At 42.3% G+C, this 19,845-nt stretch overlaps 1 protein-coding gene across 1 annotated transcript in view; it reads right to left on the bottom strand.

Annotated features, from left to right (window-relative positions):
• Positions 1-7,014: 7,014 nt before the first annotated feature.
• Positions 7,015-19,845, bottom strand: part of LOC126428158 (neuropeptide F-like) — a 637,092-nt gene continuing 624,261 nt past the window's right edge. The window contains exon 5 of the mRNA XM_050090068.1: positions 7,015-8,299. Within this exon, the coding sequence (XP_049946025.1) occupies positions 8,249-8,299 (51 nt within the window). The 3' untranslated portion in view covers positions 7,015-8,248. The remainder of the gene's footprint in view (positions 8,300-19,845) is intronic.

The following is a 19,845-nucleotide window of genomic DNA, read 5'->3' as shown; positions in this document are numbered from 1 at the left end:
CAGTTTGTCTGCTACTGACGTGCGGATTAGCCGCGACAGCAGCTAAAACACCTACTTGGGCATCATCATTTGTTGTAGGTTGTGGCTGACGTTTCACATGTGGCTGAACACTTCCAGTTTCCTCATATAACGTAACTGTCCGGCGAACGGTCCGGACACTTGGATGATGTCGTCCAGGATACCGAGCAGCATACATAGCACACGCCCGTTAGGAATTTTGATCACAATAACCATACATCAACACGATATCGACCTTTTCTGCAATTGGAATACCGTCCTTTTTAACACGGGTAATGTATCACGAAGCAAATACCGTGCGCACTGGCGGAATGTTACGTGATACCACGTACTTATACGTTTGTGACTATTACAGTGCCATCTATCACAAAGCCAAAAAAGTGATCTAACATTCATATTTCTTTACGTACTGCGCGAATATGTAATAAAAATGGGGGTTCCTATTTTTAAAAAAACGCAGTTGCTATCCGTTTGACCTATGGCAGCGCCATCTAGCGGGCCAATCATAGCGCCTTCTGGTTTCCCCCTTCAAGCTAGACGAATTTAGTTCTTTGTAGTTTTTTCGTTTGATGCTTATTTCGTGAGATATTTGGCCTGGTCACTATCAATGGACCAACCTGTATATGTGACGTGAGGTACTGTATGCTACCGCTACGTCTATCCTTTTTTTCCTTTTATTTTCCACAGAAGTCCTAGGACACAAACAAGCGATATCCTTAACATTAAGGTCGAAATATTACTCGCCTTGATACATGCCTACCACATCTTTTCTCTCCCGCATTCCTTTGTTTCTGAACACTGCTGTCAGCTGTTACATCTGTGTAATAAATTATCTCTGGCAAATTCTGACGTCTTTGAACAAAGCCGACGGTTTGTATCCCGTTCTTCAGTGGACACGATTTTTCTATAAGTGTTTTCCTGCCTCTTTATTTGGTTGTGTCTTCAAAAAGTGCTTATAAGGGGTCATTTCTGCGTATAAATATGTTTCTGCGGAAGTGTACGTGTATTTTTATGCTATAACAATGCTTTATTTCTAAATACTCTACCGAGCGAGGTGGCGCAGTGGTTAGACACTGGACTCGCATTCGAAAGGACGACGGTTCAATCCCGTCTCCGGCCATCCTGATTTGGGTTTTCCGTGATTTCCCTAAATCGCTTCAGGCAAATGCCGGGATGGTTTCTTTGAAAGGGCACGGCCGATTTCCTTCCCCATCCTTCCTTAACCCGAGCTTGCGCTCCGTCTCTAATGACCTCGTTGTCGACGGGACGTTAAACACTAATCTCCTCCTCCTCCTCCTCTAAATACTGGAAGTTGGATGTTTATACACTACTGGCCATTAAAACTGCTACAACACGAAGATGACGTGCTACAGACGCGAAATTTAACCGACAGGAAGAAGATGCTGAGATATGCAAATGATTAGCTTTTCAAAGCATTCACACAAGGTTTCCGCCGGTGTCGACACCTGCAACGTGCTGACATGACGAAAGTTTCCAACCGATTTCTCAGACACAAACAGCAATTGACCGGCGTTGCCTGGTGAAACGTTGTTGTGATGCGTCGTGTAAGGAGGAAAAATGCGTACCATCACGTTTCCGACTTTGATAAAGGTCGGATTGTAGCCTATGGCGATTGCGGTTTATCGTATCGCGACATTGCTGGTCGATGGCTGATAGCAGAATATGGAATCGGTGGGTTCAGGAGGGTAATACGGAACGCCGTGCTGGATCCAAACGGCCTCGTATCACTAGCAGTCGAGATCACAGGCACGGCTGTAACGGATCGTGCAGCCACGTTCGATCCCGTCATTTTTTCGAATGAATCCAGGTTCTGTTTACAGCATCATGATGGGCGCATCTGTGTTTGGCGACATCGCGGTGAACGCACATTGGAAGCGTGTATTCGTCATCGCCATACTGGCGTATCACCCGGCGTGATGGTATGGGGTGCCATTGGTTACACGTCTCGGTCACCTCTTGCTCGCATTGATGGCACTTTGAACAGTGGACGTTACATTTCAGATGTGTTACGACCCGTGGCTCTACCCTTCATTCGATCTCTGCCAAACCCTACATTTAAGCAGGATAACGCGCGACCGCATGTTACAAGTCGTGTACGGGCCTTTCTGGATACAGAAATGGTTTGACTGCTGCCCTGGCCAGCACATTCTCCAGATCTCTCACGAACTGAGAACGTCCGGTCAATGGCGGCCGAGCAACTGGCTCGTCACAATACGCCAGTCACTACTCTTGATGAACTGTGGTATCGTGTTGAAGCTGCATGGGCAGCTGTAGCTGTACACGCCATCCAAGCTCTGTTTGACTCAATGCCCAGGCGTATCAAGGCCGTTATTAGGGCCAGAGGTGGTTGTTCTGGGTACTGATTTCTCAGGGTCTATGCACCGAAATTGCGTGAAAATGTAATCACATGTCATTTCTAGTATAATATATTTGTCCAATGAATGCCCGTTTATCATCTGCATTTCTTCTTGGTGTAGCAATTTTAATGGCCAGTAGTGTATCTTTTACTGGTGAGTTGGCTATTGATTGTGCTGCTGCTTGCATACACAACCTCTGAGTCTGAGACATTACTATAGCTAGTGGCAGCGAGCGAACATTTGTTGAGAGTAGTCAGAGGTTGCCTGGCGTGGAGAGAAGTCGCACGACATCAGAGGTCGCAGCCTGCCCTGACCGTGCTAATGGCGCCGGAGGAGATTTTGGTATTAATCGAGGATTTTTGGTAATATGCCTTTATGGTGCGCGAAGTTTTTGCTTGCTTGCGTTCTGAAGGGATGTTGTCAGATTTGCGTATGCATACATTGAAAGTAATATTCGTATCTTTGTTGTGAGATATGTGATTAATGATTAAAGACATTGTGGAATAATTAAAGTTTCTGCTAATGAAACTGTGCAAGGAAAAGAAAGGTCTGAGAAATGTTTGTCAGTGTGTGAACCGTCAATTTTCAGAATACAGTAAATTACAAGTTTTTATTGATTCATTTCATCTTTTCCACCGCTTAAGGCTTGTTGAACAAAGCACTCCTGATAATTTTTTTTCTGTAAGAGAGAAACAGGAGAGTAATTGAATCAGTGATTGTGGCTATGCATTGTCCGCAGCTCGTGGTCGTGCGGTAGCGTTCTCGCTTCCCACGCCCGGGTTCCCGGGTTCGATTCCCGGCGGGGTCAGGGATTTTCTCTGCCTCGTGATGACTGGGTGTTGTGTGCTGTCCTTAGGTTAGTTAGGTTTAAGTAGTTCTAAGTTCTAGGGGACTGATGACCATAGATGTTAAGTCCCTAGTGCTCAGAGCCATTTGAACCATTTGACTATGCATTGCAATCTGCATGGATCGCAGTATTTCTTTTGAATTAGTTGTGGGTAATTTCCAAGAATGGTTGCCTCTCGAAGTCGCTGGGTCCAAACGATACATATCGAACGTGCGATGCCTAAATCGATCACGCGACAGGTGGCGGGCGTTATGATCAATTATTTGTGATCGTCATTTTTATCTGTTTTACGTCGTTCCCTTAGTTGTTCTAAGTTACACACCTCCGCGAAAAAATGTGCAAAAGAATTGTTCCCGTAGCGTACACATCACATGGACTTTCACATGACGACAACACCCACAAAGAATAAGGTAAGTCGTCTCCTTTGTAATTACAAGTATTTTTGTAAATCTCTTCGTCTAAGGAGCTGCAGTCATGGACTGCGCGGCTGGTCCTGGCGGAGGTTCGAGTCCTCCTTCGGGCATGGGTGTGTGTGTTTGTCCGTACGATAATTTAGGTTAGGTAGTGCGTAAGCTTAGGAACTGATGACCTTAGCAATTAAGTCCCATAAGATTTCACACAAATTTTGTAACGCTCTTCTTTTGTCGTTGCTGTAGTGACAACCGTAAACATACTCATAACGCCCGCCACCAGATCGCTTGATCGATTTAGGATCGCACGTTCGATATGTATCGTTAGCACCCCGCGACATCGAGAGGCAATCGTTCTTGGAAATTACTTATTTTTGCATGTTGCTGGATGCAGGGTATACATGCAGTTGCAGCGGCAAGACTAGGAAAGTTTCCTGTTGAATGCAGGAACATCACTGAGTAATTGTTAGGAGATGATAGAGAATATTTTAAAAATCGCAGTCAGATACAAGGGAATTGTCTTTCACGATTTGTGGAAAGAGTAATTAATTTCTGTTTTCTTTAGCAGATAGCTGACTTCTCCGAAGGGTAGGAAGTTCCAGAAAATGTTTGAGTACTGACATGTCGGAATAAGGGTTTTTATTATAACGATAACCACGTTTCACTAGACGGCCTAGCAATTTTTAGAGAAAAAGTATAGATAATGTAAATATTGTCAGAGATAGCGCTTTACACATTTCTGTTTATCTGTTGCCGTAGTAATAACTTGATGATAATGAAACTTTCAGTCAGCTCGTTTTGCGTCCGCCATTTGCACTGCAGTATATCAGCCAGCCAGGGCGTAACGAGTATGACGTTGTCTCTCATTGACAGGTGTGAATGCAGTGCTAGAGACTTGGATATGCAGGTTGCCAGAACGGGACGTGTATTTTCTGTGACAACTTACCACGCCTCAGTGGGTCAAGGTGATTGAGTTTGCACAATTTTTCCGTTTGCTCAGTGATAGTTTGGATTAGTATGTGTGTGAGTGCAGTAAATAGATTTCTAACTCATTTAATATCTTTTGAAGCATTTATATATTTTCCTCAAATTACCTTGGAAGTGAAGAGGTTTTCTAGTGACTGTGAGTCATGTGTCAGGGTTTTCCATTTCAATAACGATTGCCTTAAACTGGAATTTGAAATCACGTGTTTATAAAACACAATTATGGAAAGATCTAACTAAATTACAACGTCGAACGAAAGCTTCAGAGTATGTACTAGTGTGTTAGTTTTACTTAAATTTATTTAATCGTATGGCTAGGGCCCCCTGTCGGGCAGGCCATTCGCCAGGTGCTCGTCTTTCAATTTGACGCCACTTCGGTGACCTGCAGTCGATGAGGATGATAGGATGATGATAGCACAACACCCACTCCGTGGGCGGAGAAAATTCCTGGACTCAGCCGGGAATCGAACCCGGGCCTAGAGGATTGACAATCCGCCACGCTGAACATCCAGCTTCCGGGGGCGGACAAGTGTGGTAGTTTAGTTAATGTCAGTTTATATTGCTCCATTTTGCTGGATTAGGTGCTGTATAATTCAGAAAAGTACTTACCTGCTCTTTGGATTTTGGACTTAAGGAAATTCTTAGGTGAATTTGGAGCTGCATTCGAACAACTTCCGCTGCACTCCGCCTTCCACTGTCTGCAGCTCACATGCTTGTGTTCTACGTGTTTTTAGTATTTTTTCAGTTGTTAATTACCAATTTTCAAACTATAGAAAATTTATATTGGAATAACTACTAAAAACAAAAATTAGCCTTAATGCAGCAATCTGTTTAAAAAGTTAGTGTCCTGACTACACTGTCTGAGTGAATCTTCTATTTTAGTCAATTACACACATTGAGAATAACTTTAAGTAATTATCACACTAACAGATATCCTTGACTGTCGAGCAAGAGCCCGCCTAACTTAATTTAGAAACAGAAAAGTGTATGGAAGCTCAAAACACTGACAAGGAAACGAACTGCACAATAAACTGACCAAGGAGGTTAAATATGTAACTACAATCAACATGTAAAAAACATTTACATCATAGTTCTTATATAACACATATTTTATGATGATATGAAGTAGGTGGCTGGTAAACATGTAATATAAATGAAAAATAAAACACCTTTGTCAAGCAACAGTATACATTCTAAGCACAGCATGTCTTGCTGTGAAATCACTTGCCTAAAGTGTGGATGATATGAAACTCCTTTCCTATTTATGAGCTAAAAACCCTCATTATGAAATTCAGTTTTGGCCATACAGTACCCAGATGAATTAATTTCCTATTTATTTGGTCTTCTTTCCAGATTTTCTGTTGTCCTAGTTTTTTTCATTCTTTCAGCGTGTAAGTAATAGTATTATTGACTGCACTTATAAATATTTTCCTACTTAGAACATCAAAATTTCCTGTAGGTAAAAAGCAGGTAAACAGACAAAGACTCTGTGTGAGTGTAGTTGTTTGTTTGTAATGGATCATTGTGAGATGCATCCCTTTTTTAACTCTTTGGCGCATTTGTCTTTTTAATTATTCACTGTGTTGATTGCTTTACTGCTGTTCTCCATATCTTTAAGCATTATGATAATCTTTCGGCATCTGTATACCTACAACATTCAGCAACTTCCGCACTCTCTTTTACCTATTCTCTTTCGTATCTCCCTGCACAGTTTCCACGTAGACTTCTTGTCATTGGTTTCAGAGTGGGGTTCTCTGTTCTGGCGCAAAAATCTTCAACTAACTTCTGGCAGATGTGAACCACAAGATTGATAATATCGGCAGATTCAGATCGTAAGTGAAATTAACGAGTTGTTGGTAGAAGTAACAAGAATGTTGGGGTATCTGCAGATTCGAAATGTAATTGAAACTATCTTATTTGTGATTTTTTTTTAAAAATTAACTGACTAAAGTGAAGAATGAAAAATTCACATTAACGTAAGGACATGTAACAATGTTCGTTTTGAACTGACCTCCATTCTCCCAGTATGACGAACTTCTATTATATAATTACATATATATTATATAATTATATATATTTGTGCCGTCATTAAGCAAAGTCTAAACTGAAGAGTCACAATCTTTTTTTAAAACTAACGTCTTTCCTGTTGCTTTTGCTGTGTTAATTTTGATCTGTGTATGGAAACATTCAGTACAGCTGTTTAATGATAATTGTTAGTAAAGCCTGCAGAAATAGTTTCTCATGTCTACCTCTTTTTGTTAACATGCAAAAGGACTCAGTCCAGAAAACAAAATAAAAAGAAATAGCTGAGTGCAAACTTCCATCAGTGAGTGTTGAAGGGCCAATGGAAATAAAACAAAGCATAGCTGATGCCTAGTTACCAATAAATACTGTTTTATTTTCTTAAATCCACATGTCAGTACACATGCTGCTGATGAAAGTAACACAGTTCTATAATTTCAGGATAACATATAACCACCACAAACAGGGTAAAATTTACGCATAGGCGACTTCGCGCATCGCTGATCAACAGGTCAGGTTGGCTACATTATTTTATTTTTATTGTTATTATTAGTTTTTTGACATAGTTACATTGGGTATAAACAATAACAGCCACTAGTGGTGGTTTATTAAGTATTCTAATACAGGTAATTAATACTTTTGTCTTATCTAATAGGGAACATAGTATACAGATCTTTCAACTAAGGGAATTCTCCTGGACATTAAGAACTAAAAAACACTGTTCTAGAAAAGTTTTCAGTGGTTCACAATCTTCCTAAACAAGGGGAAATACATTTTTATTATGACTATGAAATATTTCATTTGCGATGTAATTGTATGAAATGGTGTACACAAGTAGAAGATATTTTAATTGACTGATTTCTTCCAATCTTTTTCTATTGTAAAGACTGAATGTGTCGTCGCTAATGTGTATATGTGTTCAACGGAAGTAGGAAATGTAACGAATTTGATCAACTCGTATCTTAGCTCCACATAAAATCACCGGATACAAACAAATTTATAAATAAGTATAGTGACCATAATGCAATGGACATAAAACTTAGGAATCAAAGAGTTGTTTTCGTATTAATTTCCCGCTGGATAAAAAATTATTGTGTGGAATCTTGCTCTGCCAAATGTGTAACTATTGAGAAAGGTATTTGCATTCTGCAATTGTTTAATGTAACCAAAACGCTTTGCAGAATAAATTATTGTTGTCTTCATTAGGTAGCGTAATGCATAGTAAGCTTCAGATATACCTGATGGTGAGTCTTTGAGGAAATGAGCACAGATCATTTTGCATTTCGAAGTGATTTACATAATGGTAAACGAAAACATGATGTACTGATTTAACAAAATTGGGTAGATAACATTATCTTCCCTACAATTCAATAGTTACAACAGACCATGAAAGGCGCTAAACACAAAACAGTTTACTGAGACAATAAAACAACGGAAAACTGAGCATTCGTTGTTAGGAATGTTGATGAAATTGGTGATTGCAGACAGTAGTCCAGGAGAAAACCTTATGGGACTGCAGGGTTGTCCAGGGTGTTAGAGGGTGGGAGTACTGGAACCAGCGACGCTGTCGTCTCTGTCCTGAAGATGGTTCACCTCCTGCGGGCGAAACGCCGCCAGAACTTGTCGGCACTCGTTTCCTCCTGCAACATAAAAAGTGTTGGATGTCTGCTGATGTACTCGTTAATCGTTTTGATTGAACTGTGGAAGAACATAATTAGTCAATCATGACACGGATTTAAGGGGGGATGTACGTGAAAGAGATCAAAATTTTGAAATTTTTTTAATTTGATCTTCATTTACGAAATTGTATTGAAATTTCAGTTCCTGAATATTACGTTCCAATTCCACTCGTAAGTGTGATAAAAACAATGATTTACATAAGCTTGCACGTGGCCACGCCCCTTAGTTGTTCTGTATTTCCTCATAGTATTTAATATTGCGGCTTTTTCTTCCCGTTTTATGCAGACACAGTGTGGGGAATATTTCGGTGTTCAGCAGATCCAGAACTTCTACAGAAGTGTGTGCATGGAAAAACTCAAAATTGTAATGAAAGGCTCTCTGATAGGAAAACCACGCCGCAAGGCAACATTTATTTCCACAACTGCTGATGAAGTTGCAGCGTTTAATGCTTGTTTAGTTTTTAACTGTGTAATCTTGGCAGACTACGGACTCTGCAGAGGGTAGGATTTGATCAGGGTGTTTTCACAGTGCCTATATTAAAGGAAATCGATAACAATAAAAGTGATGCAGCTAACATTATTGTTAGCACAGTTTGAAAATAAGGTTAACCTAAGAGGACAACCAGAAGAAAAAGACTGCTTGAGGGTGAAGAGGAGAATGCATATGGCTTGCTCTAGTTCATCCAGAGAAGGTAAACACTAATACAGACACTGTCAATTCTTTGACTCAGGTCTCCCATAGCTTACATCTTGCCAGCTTTATGTAACTTTTCCTTACAAACTACTGACACTTTAGTACGTAAATTTGGCATTCAGTTAGTCAACACTGTAGTGAAACATTCTGTAGAAGCAAATTTCATTTACTACAATAGTAAGGCATTTATGTAAGAGAAAAGCCCTGAGATTCAGTGTACATTTTTTCACAGAAATTTGGAGAGCTAGCTAAAGAAGATATGAATATTCTGTTCCACAGATATTTGTAATAACGGTGTATCAAACGTTGTACAAAAATACATTAATTTCACTCTGAGAGATTTTGTTTAAAAAGAGGAAGATCTGCACTCACCCTGTTAAAAATTTTTCAATTGTTTATAACTGAAATCGTATTACTTCAGTAAGTATAAAAACGTATTTGTGTATCGAGATAACCTTCCACAACACCTGCGCCAAATGTAGTTGCATTGCCTTGAAAACTTTGGACTTTATAAGGTTTTTGCAATATATTGCAACTTCGCATACGCACCCGTCATTCTCCCCTTCCCATTCAGAAGGTCTCTACACGATATTAACCTATCATGTTTTGAGCAAAGAGATAGGTTGCTCACATTTATTTTTATTTACTTATTCTTTTTCTTGTTGTCGTGCTAACAAGTTATGGTTGCCCTACACAAGTCTAGGTTTTGATACGTTCTGTTCCTCTGTTTTTCCGTGAACACTGCTGGCCACACGCTACAGCAGGGAGAAGTTAGTATACCTCCAGAGTTTCACGGAACTGACACTGAAATGACTTGCTGCTAGATGCGAGCGCGAAAACTCGATAGCAGTTGACAAATAAAGAACTTCAGAGATGCCGTACAGGATTTCATCGTATTTAACTGTTTTCGTGTACAGGGTGTTCGGAAATTCCCGTTACAAACTTCTAGGGCTTGTAGAGGGGAGTGAGTACATAATATTTTGAATAGGAAACCATGTCTGGAAACATGTCGTTTCCGTTCTACGACGAATTCAGTTCAGATGTATAACTCATCCATTTGAGGAACTGAATTAGGCGTGACGCAGTAAAGTTATTAGGTAACAACTCGAAAGGAAATATTACACTACTGGCCATTAAAATAGCTACACCAAGAAGAAAAGCAGATGATAAACGGGTATTCATTGGATAGGTATATTATACTAGAACTGACATGTGATTACGTTTTCACGAAATTTGGGTGCATAGATCCTGAGAAGTCAGTATCCAGAACAATAACGGCCTTGGTACGCTTGAATGGGGTGTACAGGTACAGCTGCCCATGCAGCTTCAACACGATACCACGGTTCATGAAGAGTAGTGACTGGCGTATTGTGACGAGCCAGTTGCTCGGCAACCGTTGACCAGACGTTTTCAGTTGGTGAGAGATCTGGAGAATGTGGTGGCCAGAACAGCAGTCGAACATTTCCTGTGTCCAGAAAGGCCCGTACAGGACCGGCAACATGCGGTCTTGCATTATCCTGCTGAAACGTAGGGTTTCGCAGGGATCGAATGAAGGGTAGAGCCACGGGTCGTAACACATCTGAAATGCAACGTCCACTGTTCAAAGTGTCGTCAATGCGAACGAGAGGTGACCGAGACGTGTAACCAATGGCACCCCATACAATCACGCTGGGTGGTACGCCAGTATGACGATGACAAATACAGGCTTCCATGATGCTGTAAACAGAACCTGGATTGATCCGAAAAAATAACGATCCATTACAGCCGTGCGGATAAGATGCCTGTCATCTCGACTGCTAGTGATACGAGGCCGTTGGGATCCAGCACGGCGTTCCGTATTACCCTCCTGAACCCACCGATTCCATATACTGCTAAGTCATTGGATCTCGACCAACGCGAGCAGGAATGTCGCCATACGATAAACCACAATCGCGATAGGCTACAATCCGACCTTTATCAAAGTTGGAAACGTGATGGTACGCATTTCTCCTTCTTACACGAGGCATCACAGCAACGTTTCACCAGGCAACGCCGGTCAACTGCTGTTTGTGTATGAGAAATCGGTTGGAAACTATCCTCATGTCAGCACGTTCTAGATGTCGCCACCGGCGCCAACCTTGTGTGAATGCTCCGAAAAGCTAATCATTTCCATATCACAGCATCTTCTTCCCGTCGGTTAAATTTCGAGTCTGTAGCACGTCATCTTCGTGGTGTAGCAATTTGAATGGCCAGTAGTGTATGTACTCACTCCCCTCTAAAAGTTCTAGAGGTCTTTACCGCAAGTTTCCGAACACCCTGTATACCGGTGGCCAGAATGGCTGAAAGAATTGTATGTATGTCGTGGGGTAGATTGTGCTGAGAAGTAATTGTTAAGAAACAAATTCGATACTATGCGACGTTTCCTAGTTAATTAGAACTGAAGTTGGCCAATGTGGATGTTGCATGCGCAAATCCAAGCAACAATTAGTGTCGGTTCGATCCTTACTACCGTCCCATGGCCAATTTGCGTCTGTCTTGTTCGGTTTTAGGAAACCGCACGAGGAACACGTTTGGCGGCACAGTCAATGATGGGCGGCTTCACTTTGCGGTGTGCAACGGGCTGATCGTCTTGTCTAACTTCAATATTAGTTAACTCGGGAGCTGCGCAGCGTATCGAATTTTTTATCAACTATTATTTGTCAGCACAACGTACCGTGCAAATTCTTACAAGCTTTCCAGACAGTCTCTGACCACCCTCTACTTATCTTTAACTTTTATACTTCATATATGTTTATATTAAACTACTTCTAGTACACTGAAGAGCCGAAGAAACTGGTACACCTGCCTAACACCGTGTAGGTCTCCCGCGAGCACGCAGAAGCGCCGCAACACGACGTGGCATGGACTCGACTAATGTCTGAAGCAGTGGTGGAGGGAACTGACACCATGAAACGTGCAGAGCTGTGACTTTTGCAGCTCTCATCCGCTTATTTTTCGTCACAGTTTTGCTTTTCAATGACCGACAGAGGTGGCGCAGTGCGTTAAGACACTCGGATTCGGGAGGACGACGGCTTAAAGGTGCGCCCGACCATTTCCCTACATCGCTTCAGGCAAATGCCGGGATGGATTCTTTGAAAGGGCATGCCGACCTCCTTCCAGACCCTTCCCTAATACGATGGGACCGAAGACCTCGCTGTTAGATCCCCTGCCCCCAAATCAACGAACCAGCCAACGCTTTTCATGACCATCTGTCAGTATCAGTCAGCAGATACCTTCGTCCACGTTGTGACTTAGCCCTGTATGCGGCATAAATTTTTTGTATGGTCCATCTGAAACAGCTACCACTTCGCCTCTCTTGGCTACGTAAGCTCCCACCACAGGATCACTACCAACGTGGACACTTTCGAATTCGCTGAGCCCCGACATAATGCACTCACAACTACGCAGAACACCTCTTCTGACCACGACTGATCATTACATCGTGTTGAGGACACTGCACAGGTGCCGTTCGCGACCAAATACACCAGCTCAACCGTCAGGCTTAGCTAGCATCTGGGTTCGTGTTCAAGCACGGATTTTTCGTGGTGTTTCTGCACTCTTTTTAAACCCCTGCACGTTCTCGTTGCAGACCCGCCTCGTCCACTTCGACCTTCCGATGGCCGGGTCCCAAGTTGTGCTTATATGTACACTACTGGCCATTAAAATTGCTACACCACGACGATGACGTGCTACAGACGTGAAATTTAACCGACAGGAAGAAGATGCTGTGATATGCGAACGATTAGCTTTTCAGAGCATTCACACTAGGTTGGCGCCGGTGGCGACACCTACAACGTGCTGGCATGAGGAAAGTTCCCAACCGATTTCTCATACACAAACACCAGTTCACCGGCAGTGCCTGGTGAAACGTTGTTGTGATGCCTTGTGTAAGGAGGAGAAATGCGTACCATCACGTTTCCGATTTTGATAAAGGTCGAATTGTAGCCTATTGCGATTTCAGTTTATCGTATCGCAACATTGATGCTCACGTTGGTCGACATACAATGACTATTAGAAGAATATGGAATCGGTGGGTTCAGGAACGCCGTGCTGGATCCCAACGGCCTCAAATCACTAACAGTCGAGATGACAGGCATCTCCTCCGCATGGGTGTAACGGATCGTGCAGCCACGTCTCGATCCCTGAGTCAACAGATGGGGACGTTTGCAAGACAACAACCATCTTCACGAACAGTTCGACGACGTTTACAGCAGCGTGGACTATCAACTCGGAGACCATGGCTGCGGTTACCCTTGACGCTGCATCATAGACAGGAGCGCCCGCGGTGGTGTACTCGACGACGAACCTGGGTGCACAAATGGCAAAACGTCATTTTGTCGGATGAATCCAGGTTCTGTTTACAGCATCATGATGGTCGCATCCGTGTTTGGCGACATCGCGATGAACGCACACTGGAAGCGTGTATTCGTCATCGCCATACTGGCGTATCACCCGGCGTGATGGTATGGGGTGCCATTTGTTACACGTCTCGGTCACCTGTTGTTCGCATTGACGGCACTTTGAACAGTGGACTTTACATTTCAGATGTGTTACGACCCGTGGCTTTACCCTTCATTCGATCCCTGCCAAGCTCTACATTTCAGCAGGATAATGCACGACCGCATGTTGCAGGTCCTGTACGGGCCTTTCTGGATACAGAAAATGTTCGACTGCTGCCCTGGCCAGCACATTCTCGAAATCTCTCACCAATTGAAAACGTCTGATCAATGGTGGCCGAGCAACTGGCTCGTCAGAATACTACAGTCACTACTCTTGATGAACTGTGTTATCGTGTTGTAGCTGCATGGGCAGTCAGTGCCGAGGCGTATCAATGCCGTTATTACGGCCAGAGGTGGTTCTTCTGGGTACTGATTTCTCAGGATCTGTGCACCCAAATTGCGTGAAAATGTAATCACATGTCAGTTCTAGTATAATATATTTGACCAGAGAATACCCGTTTATCATCTGCATTTCTTCTTGGTGTAGCAATTTTAACGCCCAGTAGTGTAGACCGCAGTCTTTATTGTTACAAATTCTTATCTCGATCACTTAAGTACGTTTAACATCAGATGGCTCGGTGAATATATAGGGCAAAAACCTTAGGGCAAGATGGAGATAGCAATATTTCGAACAAAGGGTTTAGGACGTTGCTTGAGCGTCCTACTCTGAGATATCAAAACTGGCCAGTAACAGGAAATCGTGGGAGGGCAGCATCAAACCAATATGAAGAATGATGACCCAGGAAAAGGTAAGTGCTCAAACTACGTAGGGCAACGGCCTTGCCGCAGTGGATACACCGGTTCCCGTGAGATCTCCGAAGATAAGCGCTGTCGGGCGTGGCACTTGGATGGGTGACCATCCAGGCTGCTATGCGCTGTTGCCATTTTTCGGGGTGCACTCAGCCTCGTGATGCCAATTGAGGAGCAACTCGACCGAATAGTAGCGGCTCTGGTGAAAGAATACCATCAGAGCGACCGGGAGAGCGGTGTGCTGACCCCACGCCCCTCCTATCCGCATCCTCTCCTGAGGATGACACGGCGGTCGGATGGTCCCAGTAGGTCACTTGTAGCTTCCAAACTACGCGGTGTTCAAGAAGTCTCTCCGCAGTGCCGTATGATTGTTAGCCGCTAGTGCCGTATGCCGCAGTGAATTTACCGAAATGAAACTCAGTGAAATACAAGCTATTAATTTATTGAATATTAATTTTTACTTACAAATTTTGACATTAAATGTTGAAAGTGTCCCCCCTGTTGTTGGATACACAATTCAATTCGTCTAATCATATTTCCAAACACAAGCTGTAACATTTCTTGTGTAACGGAAGCAGTGAAAGTGGATAATGCACTGTTCAATTCATCGATGGATTTTGGACGGTTTTTATAGACAGTTGCTGTCGCTGCACCCCAGAAGAAAAAGTCAGGTGGTGTTAGGTCAGGCGATCGCAGAGGCCAAAGTCCTGTTAAATTATGCGATCACCAAAAACATCACCAAGAAGTGAGATTGAAACGCGAAGTGTATGAGCGGTTGCACCATCTTGTAGAAAATAACCGTTCAGTATTTCACTTAGCACAAGTTCTCCTATGAATGGTTTCAGAATATCACTGCAGTATCGTTGTGCGTTTATTGTTTCGTTGAAAAATATGGGACTCATAATCCGACGTCTATAAATTGCAATCCAAACTCGTATTTTCACAGAATGAAGTGGTTCCTCATGAATACACAATGGATTTCCAGTACCCCACATACGAGAATTTTGCGAGTTCATGTACCCGGATAAATGAAACCACGCCTCATCAGTGAAAAACGTTTCATTAAGAATATCCCTTCCATGTTTTGAACGAAATTTTTTAACCATTGACAATCATGCAGTCTCTTGCCATGATCAGTATTTTTCAGTTCTTGCACGACTGCCTCTTTGTATGGGAAAAGTTCTAATTTTTTCCTTACAGCTGTGTGGGCCGTTCCGACAGTAACATAGATTTCCTGGGCGAGTTTTCTTACTGACTTGTTCGGACTCACAGACATTTTATCGGAAATATCGAGTAGTTTATCCTCAGACAAAACGCTAGGACGACCACTTCTCGGTGCATCTGTCACTGAACCCGTACTACGAAATTTGTTAATCAAATCTCGTACAGTATCGCGATGTGGGAGTGTTGCCTCCGGGAAAACTGAATTAAATGTTTGACGAACTGAAGCTGTGTATTTACCGCCAGTATTGAACACTTGTTCTTCTAAAAACACACGTTCTTCAATAGTTAGCATCTTAACAGTGACAAGAACGAAACAAACGAACAAAGGAACTAAACTTAAGCGTTCACGTCACCACGTAACGACACACACCAACGATACTACTGACGCTGGCTGAGATAAACTAGACAGTGGAAGGGAAGTAAACCAGGCAGGCGAACAAGCATACGGCACTGCGGAGAGACTTTTTGAACACCCTGTACATCAACCCTCTTGAGATCTTAAGATGACGGAAAAGAGTTGGCAGAAATTCCACATATCTAAGTCGGTAGGACTCAAGACTCATAAAAGTATATTCATTGCCAAGCAAATAATGATTTTCATGTCTTCGTACAGATCAACTAAGGTTACTTCACAACTTCAAACCATCTTCCAGTACTCCTTCTCATGTTGTCTTTTTCTACCCGCTGTCCATGTAGCTCCCGATTTCATACACCTTCTTGCTAGAAACTTTTCTAAATTTACGAAGGAGTTCTGAAACGTGGCGGTGTGGAACGAAATTATGTCGGCGAGTGAGAAACAGTGTTCTGTAATTCAGTTTCGAATTAGAAGAGTCTGTCCCCAGATTTAAGACCCTGTTCTTTGGCATCGCAATGTCAGACCACACACGAGCATTGTGACATCTGCAACAATCCGAAGCCTTGGGTTCACTCTCATCGATTATCCGTCATGAAATCCCGACTATACCCTATCCGATTTTCATCCATTTCCAGAATTTGAAGGTTTCACTTTGATAGTGACGAAGCGATGCAAGCAGACGTGAGGTCGCGATTCTGTCAACAATTCCAAATATTCTGCAGTAACAGTATATCGTCGGGAGCAACATGTTCGTCGCCAGGGTGACTATGTTGAGAAATAAATATACAGACACGAAGAACGAAGATGTAGAATGTTAATAAAGTTTGTGTTATTTAATAAGCTTTAAAATGTCTCACATAAAATGTTAGGAGGCAATGATTCTAAGGAACTTTTTGAAGTATTTTTGCTAACATGTATTATATCTTATTTATGATTATGTTATCTTGTTCTTCTCTAGTTGCCTAATCCATTCTGTTGTCGATTTCTATTACCAGAAATACAGCAATATTTGATCCATTCGGTAGAAGTGTTCAATGAAGACTAGTCTGCGCTATAATATTTGTTCTATATTCTCATACATCTCGTTGTTACTTCTCATTTTACAACAATTAGTAGTGCACCTATTGTTCTTCTAATAAACCGTCTTTCAAGTACGCTTATCCTGTTCAGCTTATAGTTCATTGTTAACCATTCACATACATGTAGACATCTTGATCTTACCGCTGTGGTGTACTGTTTTAGCTATGTTTTCCTAGGCATGCATTTCCTGTTGAAGATACGCTTGTCCATCCATATGCTCTTTCTATTTTACTAATTCTTAGGCTATTGCAAATTCGTCTAGTTTCTCCAACATATTTAAATTCACTGACTCTCCCTATTTTTAACTATCTGAAATTCTATACGAGGTGCGGCTAGAAAAAAACCGGACTGATGCTGAAAAAAACATTTATTTACAATTATTTACAATTTCATGTTATCTCCTTCAATGTACTCTCCTCCTCGGTCTCTACACCGCTCCATACGAATTTTCCACTGTTCATAGCAATGCTGCAGATCATTTTCGGTAAGTCCATACATTACTTCCGTCGCTTTTTCTTTTACTGCTTCAACAGTCTCAAATCTAGTTCCTTTCAAAGCTGACTTGACTTTAGGGAAAAGAAAAAAGTCACAGGGGGCCAAATCAGGTGAGTAGGGTGGATGATCTAAGACGGGAATGTTGTGTTTTGCCAAAAACGTCTTCACTGACAACGCACTGTGAGCTGGGGCATTGTCTTGGTGAAGGATCCGTGACTTTTTTCTCCACAAATCGTTCCGTTTTCTCCGTACTCGCTCACGTAGGGTAGCCAGGACGCTAATGTCAGAACAAATCATTCTTCGGCGTTCCTTCTGTTCAATTGTGAGACACTTTGGAACCATTTTTGAACACAGTTTGTTCATGTTGAAACTTTCATGAAGAATCTGCCTAACACTTTCCTTGTCAACTCCTGTTAACTCAGACACTGCTCTGATTGTTAAACGGCGATCTTGTCGAACAAGTTTACCGATTTTTTCAATGTTTGCGTCAGTTTTTGCTGACAATGGTCTGCCAGTGCGAGTGTCATCACTGGTGTCTTCGCGGCCATCTTTAAATCGTTTAAACCACTCAAACACTTGTGTTCGCGATAAACAATCATCGCCGTACACTTGTTGTAACATTACAAACGTTTCACTTGCGGATTTTCCTAGTTTGAAACAAATTTTGATGTTAACACGCTGTTCTTTTCTGTGCACTCAACATTTTCCGACGCACAGACAAAACGTCAACTACTTAAAACAGGCGCCACGGGCAGACTGAGTGCAGGAGGCAGATGAAACTCGAGCAGTAGGCGGAGCGAGAGTCACGTGACAGGCCACGCGACTTTCAGCCTTATTGCATTCGTTTTATTGTTTCACCAGTACTAGTCCGGTTTTTTTCTAGCCACACCTCGTATTTGGGTATCTGCTTCTGTCAGATTTTGTGAGAAGCCAGGCAGTTTACCTTAATTCCCTAGGTTATCCTTCCCAGAATTATTGCTTAAATAGTGTGATTTTTAGCTCCACTTCCACACCTTACAGCTTTTTTTTTTCCAAATTGCAGTTATTCAGAAAGATGTCCCCTTGTTTAGCAACAGATTCTATTTCATGTGGCTAACAGGGGGGACCCCCCATACTGTATATTACGGATTTTGACCCGCTTCAAATATGTTGTAGAGCCACTTACCCTGAGTACCTGTCTATCCGGTTTCTTGGCGACGGGCCTTCGTTTTCGAGAAAATCGATTTTGAAGTTCATTGCGTGATTTGTATACTCGTAACATTACGTGTATTCCGGGCAAATCAGCGTAGCGCAGCGGTAAAGGTTCACGGTTACCGTGCTGGGGGTACCGTATTCGAATCCTGCTCCCATAGGTTTTTTTATGTATGCAAGAACCGTCTGGAAAATTTGGTCCTAACGTTCAGAAACGAGTAGACGAATTAACTGGGAAATACAGAAATGTAGTCGTGTCCTGCGCGAAATCCGGGAAGTTCACGAAACTGGTGTACGAAGAATTTTTACGTTCTGTAATTCTTCCGTACGTGGGATAGAAAAAATTTTTGTACATCACCGATTCGTGGGGAGGGCTAACCGATTCAACTTTATACGATCATCTATTCACTGATGAAAGGAAAGCGGGCACCTGCACCCTAAAAGTGGTCCCGCCAAAGAGCACTCCTTACTGGCAGCCCTGCGATGTTTATTTTTACCGACAGGTGAAAATCTTCACGAAAATTATTCAGAATGCTCCCGACTTGATGAAAAACAATAGAGAGATCGCTTCTAGTGAAGATTCCACAAAATTACATTCGCTAATCCTACATCACTTCAGGGCACCTAATTTTGAAAGCATGATTAGATACGCATGGTTCGCATCGAAATTAGCGGGTGAGAGAGAAATATGTTTGAATGCAAAAGAATTTGTTTCCCGGTATCGCTCATGAAGAAACTGTGTGCCTGCAAGAGGTTGCTTTCATAAAATGCCCGTGATGCTGCGAAAATTTGTGCTTCGGTTGTTTCTGTGGTAAATATCACCCACTGTATTGTTCTGGCACATCAAGCAATGTGGACGATGAAAAATAAGATTTTGTAGTATTGTATGACAGAAAAAAATTAATGACTGAATATATCTTCATAATTTCGCACACCTTACACTGTGTTGATATTCTCTGAAATAAATTTGAAAAATTCGGTCGATTTTGAAAAAAAAAGTACATCAGCAGGATTCGAACACGGTACGTCCAGCGAGGTAACCGTGAACCCTTACAGCTACGCCACGCTGACTTGCTCGGATTACACGTAATGTTACAGGTATACAAATCGCGGAATGAACTTCAAAATCGGTTTTCTCGAAAACCAAGGCCCGTCGCCAAGAAACCGGATAGACAGGTACTCAGGCTAAGTGGCTCTACAA

This window comes from Schistocerca serialis, chromosome 12, assembly GCF_023864345.2.
Source record: "Schistocerca serialis cubense isolate TAMUIC-IGC-003099 chromosome 12, iqSchSeri2.2, whole genome shotgun sequence".
NCBI classification, from domain to species: domain Eukaryota; kingdom Metazoa; phylum Arthropoda; class Insecta; order Orthoptera; family Acrididae; genus Schistocerca; species Schistocerca serialis.
The sequence above is the reverse complement of the archived record's forward strand: the minus strand, read 5'-3'. Positions and strand labels throughout refer to the sequence as shown.